Source organism: Phacochoerus africanus, chromosome 2 (genome assembly GCF_016906955.1).
Source record: "Phacochoerus africanus isolate WHEZ1 chromosome 2, ROS_Pafr_v1, whole genome shotgun sequence".
In the NCBI taxonomy this organism is placed as follows: Eukaryota; Metazoa; Chordata; class Mammalia; order Artiodactyla; family Suidae; genus Phacochoerus; species Phacochoerus africanus.
In genome coordinates this window covers 223,516,554-223,535,449 of record NC_062545.1, presented here as the reverse complement: position 1 = coordinate 223,535,449, position 18,896 = coordinate 223,516,554, and the positions used below count along the sequence as shown (strand labels likewise).

At 41.2% G+C, this 18,896-nt stretch overlaps 1 protein-coding gene across 4 annotated transcripts in view; it reads left to right on the top strand.

The window, feature by feature from the left end:
- Window positions 1-18,896, top strand: part of DOCK8 (dedicator of cytokinesis 8) — a 233,153-nt gene that overhangs the window by 88,577 nt on the left and 125,680 nt on the right. For 2 of the 4 annotated variants that reach the window (XM_047767727.1, XM_047767728.1), the window contains 5 exons: window positions 1,711-1,834; window positions 6,447-6,659; window positions 11,770-11,855; window positions 16,043-16,109; window positions 18,590-18,739. In XM_047767727.1, coding sequence (XP_047623683.1) covers window positions 1,711-1,834; window positions 6,447-6,659; window positions 11,770-11,855; window positions 16,043-16,109; window positions 18,590-18,739 — 640 coding nt within the window. Of the gene's footprint in view, window positions 1-1,710; window positions 1,835-6,446; window positions 6,660-7,072; window positions 7,874-11,769; window positions 11,856-16,042; window positions 16,110-18,589; window positions 18,740-18,896 lie in introns of those variants that run through there. The other 2 variants (XM_047767730.1, XM_047767729.1) reach the window with 2 other exon arrangements.

The window sequence follows — 18,896 nt, the reverse complement described above, 5'->3', positions numbered from 1 at the left end:
CAAATTCTCCCATGCCTCTTTGCATTCAACCCCCTTCTCCATACCCAGACCCTGGCAACCACGGATCTCTTTTCTGTTTCTATAGCTTTTCCGTTTCCAGAATGTCATATAAATAGAATCGTGCAGTTATCTTTTTCCCTCTGTCTTCTTTCTCTTAGTATTGAATACTTGCTCTGTGCCACACCTCGACCCTCCCAAAGAGTTATAAACTGTATTTGGATCACTGCTAGTAGCTCTCCTACATTTCCTGCTTTATCCGTCTGCCATTTGATCTGCCTAATAAATCCTAACCTCATTTCACATCCCTTTACCAGCTTGTTCAGTGGTTTTTTAATGGTGTGGGAAATCAAACCAAACGGGAGCATGTTTGCGTGGTTGACTTTGTAGCATGTTTTCCAGGCAGCCTTTGAGTCATGAAAATGGGGAATACACACGTTGGTTTCTGTAGTTATTATTTGACAACTTATATCTGTTGCCTTTTTTTGTGATGGCCTAATTTTTTTCTTCAGTGACAGTACTAGACATCATATTAAACCCTTGCCATAGCAACACATTTTTTTTTAATTGAAGTATAGTTAATTTACAATAATGTATTTATTTCAAAGTTTCACGTGTATAGCAAGGTGATTCAAAAAAATATATATGTATGTTTTCATATTATTTTCTGTTATAGGTTATTACAATGTATTGAACATTGTTCCCCGTACCATACTATAAATCCTTGTTGCTTATCTATTTTGTGTATAGTAGTTTGTTAATTCTATACTCCTAATTTATCCCCCACCCACCTTTCCCTTTGGTAACCATGAATTTGTTTCCTCTGTCTGTGAGTCTGTTTCTGTTTTGTATATGGATTTATTTATATTACTTTTTTAGATTCCACATATAAGTGATATCATAGAACATTTTCAACACTTTTTTTTTGCCTTTTAGGGACACACCCACGGCATATGGAGGTTCCCAGGCTAGGGGTTCAATCAGAACTACAGCTGCCAGCCTACACCACAGCCACAGCAATGCCAGATCCAAACCACATCTGCGACTTAAATACCACAGCTCACAGCAATGCTGGATCCTTAACCCACTGGGCGAGGCCAGGGATTGAACCTGCAACCTCATGGCTCCTAGTTGGATTTGTTTCCACTGAACCACGGCAGGAATTCCTCAACACATTTTTTAAAACATAATTTTACTGGCCTGCATGAGTGGTGATTGAGAATGGTAGCAAAGATTTTTCAGTACATAAATCATTTATTTCTATTTTTTCTTAACCATGTCCGGCCTTTTTTATTCATTACTAAGGGCATTGATTTGGAGATTAAATGTTTTCCTCTATTTTTATCTCCAAACAACCATTATTTGCTGCTTCTGCACTTTGCTAGATTTATTCCAGCCGCTTACACTAGGGTCATAGTTTAGCTTCAGCTTGGAGCCAAATGCCCCACAGCTGAAATGACCGCACCTCTCAAGTGGCATTTTCCCAGGCCACTCCTGCCTTTAATAATGAGCCAGCCAGGAGGCAAGTTTGTGTCTCATTACAACAGAGCCTTGTATTAGGCCTGGTGCATAATTAGATGTGAAGAATTACAATTGGTCCTCTCTTTGCAAGATCTTTCAGCACCATGTCTGCACTTAAGCCATTACTTTTATTTTTACTCTAATGATTTTGCCTCTCTCTCTCTTTCTCTCATTTAATAACAACAATAAAAGGAACCAAGGAAGTTCAGAGATTTGCGGCTTTAAAAAGACTGGATCTCGAAAAGATTTTCACAAGACTCTTCAGAAACAGACGTTTGAGTCAGAAACCTTGGAGTGCAGTGAACCCAGGGCTCAGGTATTTCCTATCAACAAACACGGTTACCAGGTTACTGGACTGTTCTGGCATGGCATGCTGTCAATTTTTTTTTTAACTAATAAAAATGCTAGACTCTGAATATTAGAGTAGGAGGAACTCTACTGTTTGAGTCAGTGATATTTTTTTTCAAACTCATTTGTAGCTACAGAAATTGATATTCAAATTGAAAACCCAGAGGTCCAATAATTAAAATAGAGAAAAATGGAGGGGCTCTAATGGGGGGAGAGCATTGGACCCATCACCCTAATGATTCTTGCAGAGACTCAAGAGGTGCTCCCAAGCCTATGGCAGGCTGCAGTATGATTAAAAAGCTTCACACTGAAGCAGACTGCCTGGGTTCTCTGTGATTCTACAGTATTCTAACTCTATACCCTCAGACAGGGTAACTCAACTCTCTGGGCTTCAGTTTCCTTCCCTGGAAGACGAAGATGGTAACTCTTGTGAAGTTATTTGAGTAGTAAATGAGTTAGTATTTGTAAAGCATTTAAGACAATGCCAGCTCAGGCTTTATGCCCAATAAATATTGGCTACTATTGCCATTGTTATTCTTTTATTCTTATCCTTACTATTACAGAGCAGTTACAGTTTAAAAATCAGTGCCCTATATAGCTGTGTTTGTAGTAGCATTATTCACAGTAGTCAAAAGGAGGAAAAAGCCAAGTGTCAGTGGATAAATGAATGGATAAACTAAGTGTGGCAAACACATACAATGGAATATTATTCAGCCTTAAAGGGGGGGAAATTCTGATACATGGTACAACATGAACAAACCTTGAAGGTGTTATGTTAATAAGCAAAATAAGCCAGTTACCAAAGAACCAATACTGTATGATCTCACTTATATGAGGTACCTAGAGTAGTCATATTCATCAATGCATAAAATAAAACAGTGGTTGCTAGGGGCTGGGGAGAGATGGGAATGGAGAGTTATTATTTAATGGGTATATTGGAGTTCCCTGGTAGCTCAGCAGGTTAAGGATCCAACTCGATCCCTGGCTTGAGAACTTCCACATGCCATCAGCATGGCAAGAAAATAAAGTAAGGAGTATAGAGTTTCAGTTTTATAAAATGAAAAGAGTTCTGGAGATTGGTTGCCCAAGAATGTGAAGGAACTTAACACTACTGAGCTGTACACTAAAAACTGGTTAAGATGGTAAATTTTATGTTACATATATACTTAACACAATTTTAAAAAGATGTTAAAAGCAATGCTGTATTCCAAACTATCCATTTTATAGGTGAGAAAAATAAAACATAGAGGAAGAAATTTATCCAGGTTTGCATAGGACTTCTAAATAAGTTTTTCAGGTTCCAGGTGCCCTCATAAGGCAGGCATTTCCTTAGGCTGAATATGACTAGAGGTTTTAAATAATACCTATTTTTCAAATTAGCCACCAATTCCAGTGGACTTACTAATTTTTCAAATTAGCCACTAATTCCGATGGGCTTACTGAGGCATGGGATATCTGTATGCTATCCTACAGATATGTAGGATTTTCCTTGGAAATTTTGACTAAATTCAGTCTTCGTCATGTAGAGGATCAACTAAATTGTTCCTTGTATCAGTCAGACAGAAGCAACACTAGATATTTCCATAGAAGAAATTTAACATAGAGAATTAAACTCATTTTTAGAGGATTGAGAGAACCAAAAAAGAAAACTGAAGTCATACAGAAATTGTAACTGCAAGAAACAGCACACCACCCTAGGGCTGAGGTCTATGGAAGTGGTTCTCAAACTCAAGCTTCATCAGAATCCGCAAAAGGGCTTGTTTGAACTCAGAATGCTGGGCCCTGCTCCACAGTTTCTGACTCACTGCATCAGGAGTGGGGCTTGGGAATTTGCATTTCTAATTAGAATTTCCAAGGAGATGCCATTACCGCTGGTCCTGGGATCATGTTTGAGAACCATGGGTCTCCTTGGAGGAGCTTGGAGTTATCAGGTCTCAGAGCTGGGTCTCAAAAATCTGAGGAGAAGGTACAGCCTATCCAGTGGTATCATCAGAGGAAAGACCTCACAGGGGCCAGGAGTCTGGACTCAGACTCCTGGGAGAAGAAATTGCCTGGCTGGTGCTGGTACTTCCAAGAAAGGAAAGATGAGGGTTGTTCTAGAAGTGCCAGAAGAAACAGAAGGCTAGAACCAGCTGCCACCACCGAAGTGAGAGGAACTGTAGGCCAAGAGGGGGCCAGTCCCTTCTCCCCGCTCCAGCCGTCCAGCCTTCCTTGAGTGCTCCCTACTGGCAGAACCTAAAGGAAGAAGTAGCAAAGCAGAAATGCAATTTACTGTCTCAGACCCAGGATCACAGAGCAGAATATAAAAGGGTGAGTTCAAAAGCTGAAGGACCAGCACACCCATAAAGCACGCACTAACAGAGCACTCAAGTCATTGGCTGGATTTCAGGGCCAAGTTATACAAAACGTGTGTGTCGTTAAGTATCAGACTAATACTCTTCATGGAGAGATGGTTGGACCAGCAACATTTTCCTTTCCTATACCCCTTATTGAATGTAATTGTGAGGCCAAGTGCTTGACTTTACAGAATTTAAATGCAATGTATGATGTGATGTGACTCTGTGGCACATATATATTTCCTAAAAATTAGATCAGATCATATATAATATTTTAGAACTTCCTTTTTATTAACAGGACAATATACACTGATTATCTTCCTGTTCTAGTGACAATACATTCTTCTTCTTTTTTAAAATGGCTATATAATTAGAATTCCCATTGTGGCTCAGTGGTAACAAACCCAGCTAGTATCCATGAGGACTGGGATTAATCTCTGGCCTTGCTCAGTGGCTTAAGCCATGAGCTGTGCTGTAGGTCACAGGTGTGGCTCAGGTCCCACATTGCTGTGGCTGTGCTGTAGGCTGGAAGATGTAGATCCTATTTGACCCCTAGGCTGGGAACTTCCATATCCCACGGGTACAGCCCTAAAAATCAAAAAAAAAAAAAAAAAAAGGCTGCATAACATTCCATTGTATGAAAGTTCCAAAATCTCTTAATCTCAGATTTTCTTTTGAGGACGGCATTTAGGTTGTCTCTATTGTTTTTGTTATTACAAACAATGTTCCAGAAATACTCCTGTATTCACACCTTTGCACACTTGTTCATTTGTCTTAGAATAAATGCTGGAGATAGATACAGATATCGGTATCCTATTTTATACAATGTGTATACACACACACACACACACACACATCCTTTTAGAGTCTTGTGAAATCCAATTCATTTTTCCAAGAATCTTATAAATTCTAAGATCAACTAAAGTATTTATAATGAAGGTATTAATATTGATTCTCACTAACACATTCAGTTTAGGTAAAATTTATGATCTAGGAGAGTAGCACTTTTATGAGGTAGACAGATGTCACCAAAGATATGTATATAGAGATATTGTACAGTAGAATGTCCTTTAGTAGAACTTGGAGAATAACATTTTACCATAAATTTTACAGACGTTCACAATAAATCCATCTATATTCTTACAACATATTGTTGATCGTGGTTGCATATTTTTTGCCAAGACTTAAGATATATATTCCATTCCCAATTTCCAAGACATTTTTAATGGAATTAAGCGTTCACTCTGTGACTGAAATAAGAGAGTTTTTTCCAAACACACTACAGCTGAGTGAATACTGCTAGAATGGCAAAATCTTTTCCCCCCCTGGTGCTTATTCCTATAACTGTTCCTAAAGTTCTATAGCAAAGTGTTCCCATGCCCACAACTCTGTCGTCAGAAACATACAATTCAGCTTTGGAGTTTATATAAAGTTTAAGTTGGAAGTTTCCTCACAGGTCATCTTATTTTCCAATTTTGAAAGCCAGGCTCTGGAGTTGAGATTAGGCTGAGGTCCCTTTATTCCCCAGTCCAGTCTCGTGTGTGTGTGTGTGTGTGTGTGTGTGTGTGTGTGTGTGTGTGTGTGTGTGCACATGTGCACGTGCGTGCTTTTTTGTGCTTTTTTCAAGGCTGCACCTGTGGCATGTGGAGGTTACCAGGCTTGGGGTCCAGTCAGAGCTACAGCTGCTGGCCACAGCCAGAGCCACAGCCACAGCAATGCAGGATCTGAGCCACAACTGGAACCTACACCACAGCTCATGGCAATGCTGGATCCTCAACCCACTGAGCGAGGCCGGGAATTGAACCCGCAGCCTCATGGTTCCTACTGATGTTCGTTAACCACTGAGCCACGAAGGGAACTCACCCAGTCTCCTTTTTTTACACCTTATTCCAGTTCTGTTCTGCTTGAGCATGAGACATGGGTATGGTTCATAAGAGCCTTGGCTCCCAATCTCCAGAAAAGAGCATGCCCCAAACTAATAGCAATACAGTACTTTTTTTCCAACTTTTCCTCAATAATGGGTATATCTACATCTGATGAGTAATTAATTACCTGCTTCCAGGCAGGAAGGAGACACTTAATCTAAGGAAACACAGTCTAGGAAGCTATGATGTGATTCTTGTCGGAAACTCCTTGAGGCCCGATTCTGTAATCCCACACGGGAGTGGTCTTGAGACATCCAGACCCTTTATTTCTCATCATAGACCCATAGATTTTCTCATAAAGATGTGTCTTTTCTCACAGGCAGGCCCCCGCCACTTAAACGTGCTGTGCGACGTATCTGGGAAAGGCCCCATCACTGCCTGCGACTTTGACCTTCGCAGCCTGCAGCCTGATCCGAGGTTGGAAAACCTCCTGCAGCAAGTGAGTGCCGAAGACTTTGAAAAGCAGAATGAGGAGGCCCGGAGAACCAATCGGCAGGCTGAGCTCTTTGCCCTTTACCCATCAGTGGACGAGGTGGGTGCAGCCATCTCCATGCCAGAGAATTTTAGTCAAGACACAGTCTCCAGGAAAATGTTATTGTTCATCATTACCATAAGCAGTGTCAGGATGCTTTGTCGTTTGATTCCTGAGCTGTTCTTTTCACTAAGGCAAAGCTATGTAACAGCAGAGCAAATTGTTGATCAGTCATGCAAATGAGGCTCTTGAAATAACAACTAGGATTTTCATAGCACTTTACAAAAACCATTCACCGATGCTATCTCATTCAACCCTCAAAACGTGACAAGGGTTTCCATGCAGTAATCCCACTCAGCAAGTTAACCATTCGGTTATTTCAAAGTATGTTTTGCAGCTAATCCTTTAAGATGTGTATTGCTTAAACCTTGATGTTCATTATTACTTTAAGATTTTTTTTTTGATGGTCTCTTTGAACAACCAGAGAGACCTGCTTTGAAAATATTCCAGTCTTAAAGAATCATAGCCATGCTCCCAATGCAGAGAATACCCAGATCTTGATTGTCCACTCTGTGTGTCTCTAGAGCTGACCCAGAACAGTTTGACTTGGGCTTTGCCTATGGCCCTTTGGGCCCTCCCTGGGGCACTTCAGATAGTAGGGCATGACTTATTCAAGCCTGTTTAGGCTCCTTATACTTTATGTGAGGCTCTCAGACTTCCCCTTTACATGTCAGAATATCTCTACTTCTTGGTCTTGCCAGAAACAGGTCACCACAGTCTCTTTGTTGTCCAATTTTTGTTAAAAATCGAATTGCAAAGGAGTAATATTTGGGGAAATTTTGCATAACAGATCAGCTATCCATCCATGCCTCTATAGATGTTTGAAATGTGATCTTTGGATCGATCGAAACCATCTGAGAGCCTCATTCTCATCCTTTGTGAAACCTCTACCCCTGTGAACTGTTTGCTGACCTGCCCTTCAACAAGCTTACCACTGATCAGCAAAAAAGGACAATAAAGGAAATAGCAGTCACGAGATACAATATGTCCACTGTGTAAATATTATTGAGGACATTGACCTACTCATTATCCAGCACTTGCCTCAATGAGGAGCCAAAAAGAAATCGTCCCTCAAGCCTTCGAGCAAAGAGGAACAGTGCTCCCACTGAGAAAATCTTTATACTCAGAGATGGTGCACATCTCGGAATCAACCCTCCAAAATTCTTTACTCAAATTTCTGTTCACCTCCACTAAATCTGATGGCTTACTTATCGGTAATTTTCTCTTTTTTCTCATCCTTATTTTCTAGCCACCTTGGTTTTCCCATGTGTTTATTTGGAATGTCCTCAAACCCTTTTTTATTATCGGGAGTTTCAAAGCCTTTTCTGAAAGAGGCAGATTAAAAATTAATATGAGTCATGTGGGTAGTGTTATCATCTCTACCCTTCATATTGCAAAGTAAGAGTCAGAGGTTAAATAATATGTTCAAGATTCCACAGTGAAATTGAATTATGGAATGGGACAACCTAACCCATTAATTGCAAATTTTGCTTGCCTGTTAATTTATCTATGTATGACTCTTGGTATATTAACATACATAATCTAAATCTGAAGATAACATAAACAGACACATCTTAAAACTTTTTCAGTTTCTGTCCACAGCTTTGAAACATTTTCTCACATTTGTCAAGAAACATTAAATCTGACTGATTTGATCTCCACTTGTCTTCCTCTTCTTCCCACTTCCATGATGGAGGTGCCAACGGGTAATAAAGACCCAAAATGGACAGCAGAAGAGAGAGAACAATTAAAGGATGAGGAGAGTACTTCCAGGGAGACATTAGCTCATTAAAGTCTCCTTCATGAGATTAAGTGGGAGGGTATTCATTTTTGATTGCAAGAATGAATCATAGACTATATTGAAAGAATTTTGTTTTGTGGTCTTTGAACAATGCAGAAACTCATTTGAGACTGAAAGTTATGCTCTAGCAGAGATCCTAATGGGGCCTGCCTTACTGAGTGGAGAGAAATACTTTGTAATTAGTGTACAAGTTATTTGGAAATTGGTAACTTTAAATGCTTGAGGGCTTCTATACCAGCCCTTTAATATGTTGAAGGCAGAGGTTGCATTTGTTCTTGTAATTTGTGCTTTCTCTAAAGTCCTATAGAAAAAAGGTAACTTTCTGGCCTACCGTGAATTGATTACAAATGCTAATTTTTTGGACAACATATTAATGAAATGATTTTATATTATTACTTTATTTCCTGGTGAGGAAAGTTAAAAGAGAACTGGACTATTATATCCAAATTATGACTGCATCAATAGGAGAGGCAAAAGTAGGACTTATCCACCAAGCTTTTGTAAGATAAATTCATTCCCTGATTCACTCTGATTCTATAAAAGTCACCCTATGTGCTGATCCCTAAAAAAGGTACCAGTATACTGCAAATCATAGAGGAGTTTGTATTAGGACTCTTTTGGTTGCAACTAGTGGAACCCAATTAAAAATGAGTTAAGCCAAAAAAAAAAAAAAAAGATTTGGGAATGCCCATTGTGGGTCATCAGATTAAGAACTCCACATAGTCTCCATAAGGACTCAGGTATGATCCCTGGTCTCGCTCAGTGGGTTAAGTGTCCGGCGTTGCCATGAGCTGTGGTGTAGGATGCAGTGGCTCTGACCCAGCATTGCTGTGGCTGTGGTGTAGGCCAGTGGCTACAGCTCTGATTCAACCCCCAGCCTGGGAACTTTGATATGCTGCAGGTGTAGCCCTAAAAACGAAAATTTAAAAACAGGAGGGGGGCTGACTTATTGGCTCACCTAATGAAATCACAAGTAGGCAAATGCAGATTTGGCCTCAGGATCCATTGGGTCAGCTGATGGAAGAACATCGTATCCCCCCCATTATAAATATCTATCTCTCCCCCAGGGAAATGACAACATGTATCCACTAAAATTTCACCTTTCCTCCTCTGCTTCTTTAGGAATTTGTTCTTATTTCAGATAACTGTAAAAGCTCAAGAAATTCCTATAGGCCAGAGGCTTAGAAAATACATGAATAAGTAGGCCTTGTTTGGAACCTTTTTAACAAATTAACTGTAAAAAAATTTGAGGCAGCTAGGGAAGTTTGGAGCTGACTATATATGTCATGGCAATAGGAAATTATTGTTAATTTTTTAGGGGTAATAATGGTATTTCAGTTATGTGTTTTTATTTATTTTTTTAGGGCCCCACACAAGGCATATGGAGGTTCCCAGGCTAGGGGTTGAATCAGAGCTGTAGCTGCTGGCCTATACCACAGACACAGCAATGCAGGATCCTTAACCCACTGAGCAAGGCCAGGAATCAACCCGCATCCTCATGGTCCTAGTTGGGTTCGTTAACCACTGAGCCACAACAGGAACTCCAGTTATGTGTTTTTAAAAGTCCTTATTTTTTAAAGATCTGTACTGACATATTGACAGATAAAATTACATGACATCTGGGGCCTTGTTTTTAAGCAGTTCAATACTGAGGGGGAGGAGATAATAGGTGGAAATATAAATGAAACCAGGTTGCCCATGAGTCAAAATTGTTGAAGATCGGTGATTGATAAAAATAGTTCTTTACATTATTTTCTCTACTTTTGTATATGTTTACGTTTTTCTTTTTTTTTTTCTTTTGTCTTTTTGCTATTTCTTGGGCCGCTCCCACGGCATATGGAGGTTCCCAGGCTAGGGGTCGAATCCGAGCTGCAGCCTCCGGCCTACGCCAGAGCCACAGCAATGTGGGATCTGAGCCGCGTCTGCAACCTACACCACAGCTCACGGCAACGCCGGATCGTTAACCCACTGAGCAAGGGCAGGGACCGAACCCGCAACCTCATGGTTCCTAGTTGGATTCGTTAACCACTGCGCCACAACAGGAACTCCACATTTTTCCAAGTGAAAGCTTTTTAAAAAGAACCCCAAAGGTTTGAATCCAGACCAAAGGCAATCTTGGAAACCCATGAGTGTCTTCACGATGAGGTTGTTTTCCAATAAGGGGCCCCCTCCCTTTCAGATCACCCTCAAAGTTCCAGCTTGCTCTGAGGACCTTCAGCTCAGTGTAGGCACCAGAACTGTGTCTCCTTTGAAACAAGCCCAGCAATTCCCCACAGGAGGATGGCCAAGTGCTTAACACAAAGGGGAATAGAAGTTAGGCTAGTGATGACTTTACCACTTGTACTATTCCATCAAACTGAGCACAGATGTACCAAGAAGGTGACTTTTATTGCTATTTGCGAAAGTGTTCTGCTTGCTGTGGAATATTTGGGGTATCACTAATAGCTTAGGAAAACACAATTAAACATGACTATATTCTTTGGACCCTTATGATCTGAAGGCTACTCTTCAGAGTTTGGTTAGCCTCCTGCAAGAGCAGGAATTAAAGTTCTCAGGAAAACTTGCCCTGTTGATCTTTGCATGCATGAATAAGATTCAGGTACTGTGATAAGTCACATTTGAATGTTAAAAGTTACAATAGAGACTTGGTACTTCCCTGTAAGGCTTATAGGCGTATCTCCTAATTTGTCATTACTAAGCTCTTCTATACCTAGAACTTTAGCAAAGATCCAGCTGAACATGTCTATTTAGAACCTGCAAATTCAATCCCCAATCTCTCTTATCTAAGAAAATAGTCAAGTGTGAAAGACATTGTGTTATAGTATTAATGGTTTATAGCCTTAATAGTCTGTTTTGACTCGGCTCTCAAGTCTAAAGTGCACATACTTACTAGTAAAGCCCTTGGCAGAAGAAATATTCTGACTGTGTACTTAGAGCCTGATAAATAAATAAATAAATAGCCAACAATAGGTGTAAGATTTTGCAATGCCATCTGGTGGATGTTACTAAGCCCTATACATGTTCACATTTCCTTCCTTCCTCCCTCAGTCTCTTTGTCTTCAATGTGTGGCTTTCTGAAAGGAGAAAATGTTTGCTATAAATGCTGACTTTGAATCGGGGGCTGGGGGAGGGGGGTTGGATAATAAACTCTCTTGGAAAAGTCAAAGTGTTATTCTGCAGTTAGAAATATAGCGAATGCAAATTGTTTTGCATGGGGGAATAGTAGCCTTCCCTTCCCTGGGTTAACTTCACCTGGAACTTTTCATGGAAATTCGCAACTCATTTCTCTTCTAATGTGATTAATAACAGGAGGATGCTGTGGAAATACGTCCAGTACCAGAATGTCCTAAGGAACACCTGGGCAACAGAATATTGGTCAAGTTGCTGACCCTGAAGTAAGTATCAGCGCTCCAACCAGTCCATTGAGGTTTGTCTCACCTTTCGGACACAGACCGTGTCTTTATCATCAGAGCTTGAATCAGGGAGGACCCCCAACACACTAACAGTGGGGAGCCGTGAGGTAGTAGAAGGAGCAGAGATTGGAGTCAGCTTGTCCCAGATTCTATTCACGTCAAACCTGTGACAGTCACTCTTCTACAGCAGGGAAGCCACACACTGAGGCTAGGCGTGCAGGTAAGTAAGTGAGCAAAATGGCCTACATCGAGATAAATAACTGAGAAAGACAGTGGTGCCCTGGAGTCTTCTCTAACTCACGAGAGCCTACTTATTGTATACTTCTTCTCTCGACTCTTTATTCAGTGCAGTCACATAGGCAGTTTGAAATTGACCATGGTAGAATGGTGGAAATATTTACAATACAGAAATCAGAAAATGCTACAAATTAGAGCCTTTTTTTTTTTTTTTAGGTCTTTTTAGGGCTGTACCCACAACACATGCAGGTTCCCAGGCCAGGGGTCGAACTGGAACTATAGCCGCTGGCCTACACCACAGCCATAGCAACATGAGATCCAAGCCGTAACGGCAACCTACACCACAGCTCATGGCAACACTGGATCCTTAACCCACCGAGCAAGGCCAGGCATCAAACCCACATCCTCGTGGATCCTAGTCGGGTTCGTTAACCACTGAGCCACAAAGGGAACTCCCAACTGTCTGATTTTTTTTTTTAAGAGAAGCTAGAAATCCAGATTTTTGTACATAATTTCCTGACTTCTTAAATATTTTCTCATTTCCTTTTTAAATACTACACAATTCAAACAGAGCATGTCTTGCAATTTGGATTCATCTCATGAGCCACTTTTGCTTCAAAGCATTTGTTTCCAAACTTTTTGATTGTGTGTTTTTCTTTAAAAAGTCACACATCTTGAATATGTGTGTATTAACTTTGTACTTGCATATTAAATGTTATATATATTGGAGTTCCCATTGTGGCTCAGCAGGCTAAGAACCCGACTAGTATCCATGAGGATGTGGGTTTGATTCCTGGCCTCACTCAGTGGGTTAAGAATTTGGCATTGCTGTGAGCTGCAGTGTAGATCACAGATGTGGCTTAGATCCCCTGGTGCTGTGGCTGTGGTATAGGCCGGCAGCTACAGCTCAGATTCAGCCCCCAGCCTGAGAACTTCCATATGCCATGGATGTGGCCCTAAACAGATAAAATTAAATTAAATTAAATTAATAAAATAATAAAATAAATATTATATATATTATGATACATACATCAGTGAGAAATTCTGAAGGATGAACTAAATAAATCAAAGTAAATTATGGTATTTTCTTCCTGCACTCATATGAATTATCTTGTCTACCCCCTGGAGTGCTTGCATGCCTCCCTTTCCTCTGTGCAGACTGCTGCTTTAGAAAATTAGCTCTTCCACTTCTCTAACTCATAGGGTCTTTGGAAAATATTAAGTTGGTAGATGCTCTACGTAGGCAAGAGAATATAAGCATGACATCTTCTCATACCCTGTTAGGAAGGTCATGCATTTTTTGAAGTCGATTCCTGGACCCCTTTAGGCATCACCTGGTTTGCTATTAGGGCATTTGGAGTCTGGATTCAAGACTATGTTTCAGCCCTGGGATGTCTCTGAGATTTTGAGTTCTGGTCAATGACGTTGTTAGACCAGGTCATCTCAAAGTGCCATAAATTTCCAATTCTGTCGCAAAGCCTCCCTAATTCATCTCCTCAGAACACAAGCCAGCCTGACTGCTTGCACAGGCATGGGGCTCTCTCAGTGCCGTAGTACCCTCCCCAAGCCAATGCTACCAGTAGGAGTGGCAGGAGGGGGGGACGCAGTTAGGAGTTTTTGTCTTATGCACAAAGATGAATAGCCGATGAGCTAGCTCTGTATCAAGTAACAGGTACAAAAAGGCAAACTCTAGCCCTTGTGAGCTGACCTGGAAGGGGGAACCTCCTAGCCCCTCAGCAGGAGGACTGAGGGGAAGTGGCTGTTCCGTCCCCTCTGCATTGTTCAGGAAGTCAGCCCTATTGTCTGAGGCGCTCATTCACCCCCACAGGAAGCACATCAGGCCACTGTTAGATGCAGTAACCATACTCTTTGTGGTTGGAGGAATTCCCCTCTGTGATGCTTGACACTAAGCCTCCTGGTCGTTTTTCATAAATAAGTGGCAGCCCTTCTCACAGGTGGAAAGATAGGGCCACCAGGATAGTCATATATTATCATTCTCTAAAAAAAAACAAAACAAAACAAATTGAGTCACTTGAATTTCTCTTGCTGAAAATTATGTCGTTTCTAGGGGTCTTTTCCCCCAAAATTCTAAAGTAGAAATTAAGTAGAACTGAGGTGTTTGCTCAGTGTACTTGACCTGCTCCTCTGTCTTAAATAGTATTCAGACCAACATACACCTGCAAGAGGGGAGCTGATTTGAAGAGACTGTCCTAATAACTTTAACTACTTTAAGTAAACTGGATAAGAGAAAAGAAATGGAACCCTTATGGGAAAACCTAGACTGTTTAAATATGATAGAAAAAATGTAATGGCAGTGCTAAATTTTATTTGTCATAAATATACATAACATAAAATTTGCCATCCTAACCATTTTCAGTGGTATTTCAGTGGCATTATGTACCTTTGTATTGTTGTACAACTCTCATTGCCATCCATCTCCAGAACTCTTCTTACCTACTGACTGGAAATTTGTACCCACGAAACTGTAATTCCCATTTCTCTTTCCGACCATTCTACTGTCACTATGAATTTTACTTCTTTATAAGTCCCCCTTATAAGTGGAGTTATACAATGCTTGACCATTTGTGATTAGTTTATGTCACTTATATAACGTCTTTACAGTTTGTCCATATGGCAGCATATGTCAGAATTTTCTTTCTTTTTAAGACTGAATAATATTCCTTTGTATACATACACCATATTCCATTGATCCATTCATCCCTTGATAGACACTTGGGTTTGCTTCCACGTCTTGGCTATGGTGGGTAATGGTGCTCCTTGACATGGTTTACAAAGTACACTCACACACATTACCTTCACAATCCTCACAACCCTAGGAAATAGGAAGAGCAAGTGCCCTTTCCCCATTTTACAGATAAATGAATGGGACTGGGAAAAGTAAGCAACCTGTTTAAGATCCCAGAATGAGCAGGCAATGGGAGAGGGAACAGTACCAGGTCATCTGATTCAGTGCCCTGTGAGTCCCTCATCATTTCCAAAGGTGCCATTTGGCCAACTCACTCTTCTGTCTGTGCTTACCTCTGCCCAAAGAGTCTTCTAAAAAAGTTCTCTTTTTCAACAAAGCTATCCAATGATAAGGTCATCTTCTCACATATGCCTTGAAACAAAATGTGGCCTGATTTGCATGACTTCTGCAGTGGTGGTCCATGGCCTGATTAGCTGGCAGCCTCAAGGGCTGTTAACCTGAGAGGTTTGGCAGGTGCACATCTGTGCATCTTCCAACATGTGGTAGCAAGGTGTCTTGGGGGGGTGCCTTCTCCTCAAATCCACCATTTCTGGGGGAATTGGCTTTCAGGGCCAACATGAGAGCTCCTCTTTCTAGCTCTTACTGGGTCTGCACACATCAGTGTTTATCAGCAATGCTCATTCCTTTGCCTCAGCTCAGTGGGGCAGTGGGATTAGGAAGGGCCAGACATTCACACATATCGTAACCCTATCTTCCTCTGGTGATCCCACTGTAAATCTAAAGAAAAGCAACAGAACTTTTCTTTTTTTACTAGCTGAAAAGCTACAGCCCCTAAAATTGAGTAGTAGAAATGGCTATTCTTTCTTTACCTAAGACAGAGACTCAACCCTCTGAAAATATAGCAGCTACAATGCTAAGAAGGGCCATGGTGGATCAGACCATGAATCTTCCACCATGAATCTTCCATCTGCCGTCTCTTACAGAGCCACCCACCAGCTCTTCTGGGGAGAATGTGCCACCCACCGTGATCTCAAATGATTAGGAATTTTCCACGAACTTCCTGTATTTCTCGGTTAATATCCCAGTGTGTTTTTCATATGCAAGGAGCTACCCAAATACTTCTGGGAACAACTTATATTTTTAACCAGATTATATATCCAAACACTTTCAGAAAATTCAGAATTATCTAAGTTAAAACCATATATTTGTTTTCTCTCTCCAACAGGTTTGAGATTGAAATTGAGCCTCTGTTTGCCAGCATTGCCCTCTATGATGTTAAAGAAAGGAAAAAGGTAAGAAGGCAAAAAATAGCCCAGCCCAGAGGGCATCATCTGTTGTTCATGGAGTCTTTGCATTCATGTTTTTAAATCTCACTTCTGTGAAGCAAAAAACATTACATTTGCAAGCAAGTGAACTTTAATCTGTCCAGGTCTATTGCCTTTGCAGTTTTTAAAGAAATGACTTGGGAATGTTTGTCAGTTATGTTCTTTGAAGAATCTTTCAGGGAAAGTCAGCTGGATGTGGTAGCCTAGCTGAGATAGGGAGAGAAATGAAATAATAACATATGGGGTTATACATAAAACAAAGCAATTTACATACGGCTGTAGCAAGCTCAGATGAGCAAGTAATGCTTGCTCAGTTTGGGAGTTTTTTACATTGTGAAGAAGGCTTATCCTGAATGGAAGGCAATTTACATACGGCTGTAGCAAGCTCAGATGAGTGAGTAATGCTTGCTCAGTTTGGGAGTTTTTTACATTGTGAAGAAGGCTTATCCTGGCAGTAAAAGTCTAAATTTGCCATGAGATAGAGTATAACAGGCTTTTAATTGAAAAGCTTTCTCCATGAATGTTTTACTGTTTAGTCACTTTGTAACTGGTAGAGGAGGACAGAAATAGCAAAACCAGAGAAGAGATTTCTGCCCCTCCACCCATAACCATTCAGTACTTAAGGAAGTGTGTATTTCTTGTTAAAAGTACACACTTGTTAAAACAGATGCTGGAGAGTTCCTTTGTAGCACAGTAGGGTTAAGGATCCAGTGTTGTCACTACAGAGGTTCCAGTTGCTGCTGTGCCATGAGTTCAGTCCCTGGCCTGGGAGCTTCCACATGCCTCAGACACAACCCCCCCGCCCCCCAAAAAATAATAATAAATAAAACCAAAAACAAACAAAAACAGATGCTGGGCCCATTCCCAGAATTTCTTTTCTTTTTTAGCTTCTCATGTGTGGCTTATGGAAGTTCCCAGGCTAGGGGTTGAATTGAAACTGCAGCTGCCAGCCTATACCACAGATCCAAGCTGCATCTGCGACCTACACCACAGCTCACATCAAGGCTGGATCCTTAACCCACTGAACAGGGGTTAACCCACTGATCAAACCTGAATCTTCATGGATACTAGTCGGGTTTGTTTCCCCTGAGCTACAATGGGAACTTCCAGAATTTCTGATTCAGTAAGTCTGGGTGGGACCCGAGAATTTGTAGTTCTGAAAGGTCTCCGGGTGATGTTGAAGCTGCTGGTCAGGGGGCCACATATAAAGAAGCCCTGGCTTAAAGGAGAATGTTTCTGCCTTTGGCAGTTAACACTTCTGGGTAGGGGGGTATTCGGGGTCAACAGTGGTCTGCTCCACTCACTCATTCAGGAACCCAAGCTGGCAGTGTCTCTCCTCCATCTTCAGCATGTGCTCTCCTGAATCATTCCATCACTACCACTTAAGCTCCCCAAAAGGGGGGAAGAGTACCTAGAAATTTGACCCATCGCTTGTGCTCAGAATTCATTGGAAAGAATTTAGTCGCATGCTCACTCCTAACTGCAAGGGAGGCTGGTAAATGTAGTCTCTGCTTGCTCTGGCTGTAAGTCTATCAGTGATGAAACTAGCGGAGACCAAGCTCTACAGTGGTTCTTCAGTAGTACCACCCTGGTGAGCCCAGGGGCCTTCGTCCTGTCGTGCTTTTGCTTAGAATCTTTAATGGATCCTCACTACCTGCAACACCAAAAACAAACTCTTCAGCTTCCATGCAACTTTCTGCAGGATGGCTCTCATCTGCTTTCATTCCCAGCCTAGACCGAGTCAAGCTAGACTCCTTGATGTTAACTAAAGTCACTCCAGGCTTTCCCGCCTCTGAGCTATTTCTGCTGCACTCTCTCCCTAGCACACTGTCACTTTCCAGCTCTGCCTGCCTGAATCTGCTTCCAAGGCCTGTCCGCCTCACATGCGTCCCCCAGGAGAAGCATTCCCCATCTCCCCACCCCCCAGTTGGATGTGATCTCCCACCTTTGGGAACCTCCACAGCATTTTTTGGTTTGGTTTGGTTTGGTGTGATTTCTGTATGAGTGTGGTCACTTATATTTTGCTCTTACTGTAGTTAGTACAAATTTGCCTTTTCCCTCATTCTTGATTGTAAACTAAGGGAGGGCAGAAATAATGCCCCCCTGTTCAGTGCTGTACCTAGCACATCACAGATATTCAGGAGATACTGGTGGGTTAATACAAATTTTTTAAATGATTTTTATTTTTTCCACTGTAGTTGGCTTACAGAGGTTAATACAAATTTAAATGTTTCAAGGGACCTCTCTCAAATGATTCAAAAATATCTAGAAATCGTGACAAACTGTGTATCAGATTTTCCACCAGCTCCTAGTCATAAACCGTGTCTATGACTATACTTATTTCTTTGTTGAAATATAGTGGGTTTTCTTTTTCACTTTTTAAAAACGTGTTTTGGCCGTAAGAAGAACAGGTGTAACTTGTTTTTCGTTTTGCTGCTCATTTACAGATCTCAGAAAACTTTCACTGTGACCTGAACTCTGACCAGTTTAAAGGATTTCTGCGTGCTCACACGCCTTCTGTGGCCACATCCAGTCAGGCAAGGTCTGCCGTGTTCTCGGTCACCTATCCGTCCTCGGACATCTACCTAGTAGTCAAGGTAATTAAACACAGTCTGATTTGCAGGTTCTGGTGTTCTCATTGTTGCATTATTCCCAGGCCGTGTTTAGTGGGAGAGAGGTGTCAGAATGGCCCTATGTCCTCTGTGAGATTCACTTTATTTCCCTCTCAACTTGTCTTCTTTTCCTTCACAAGCA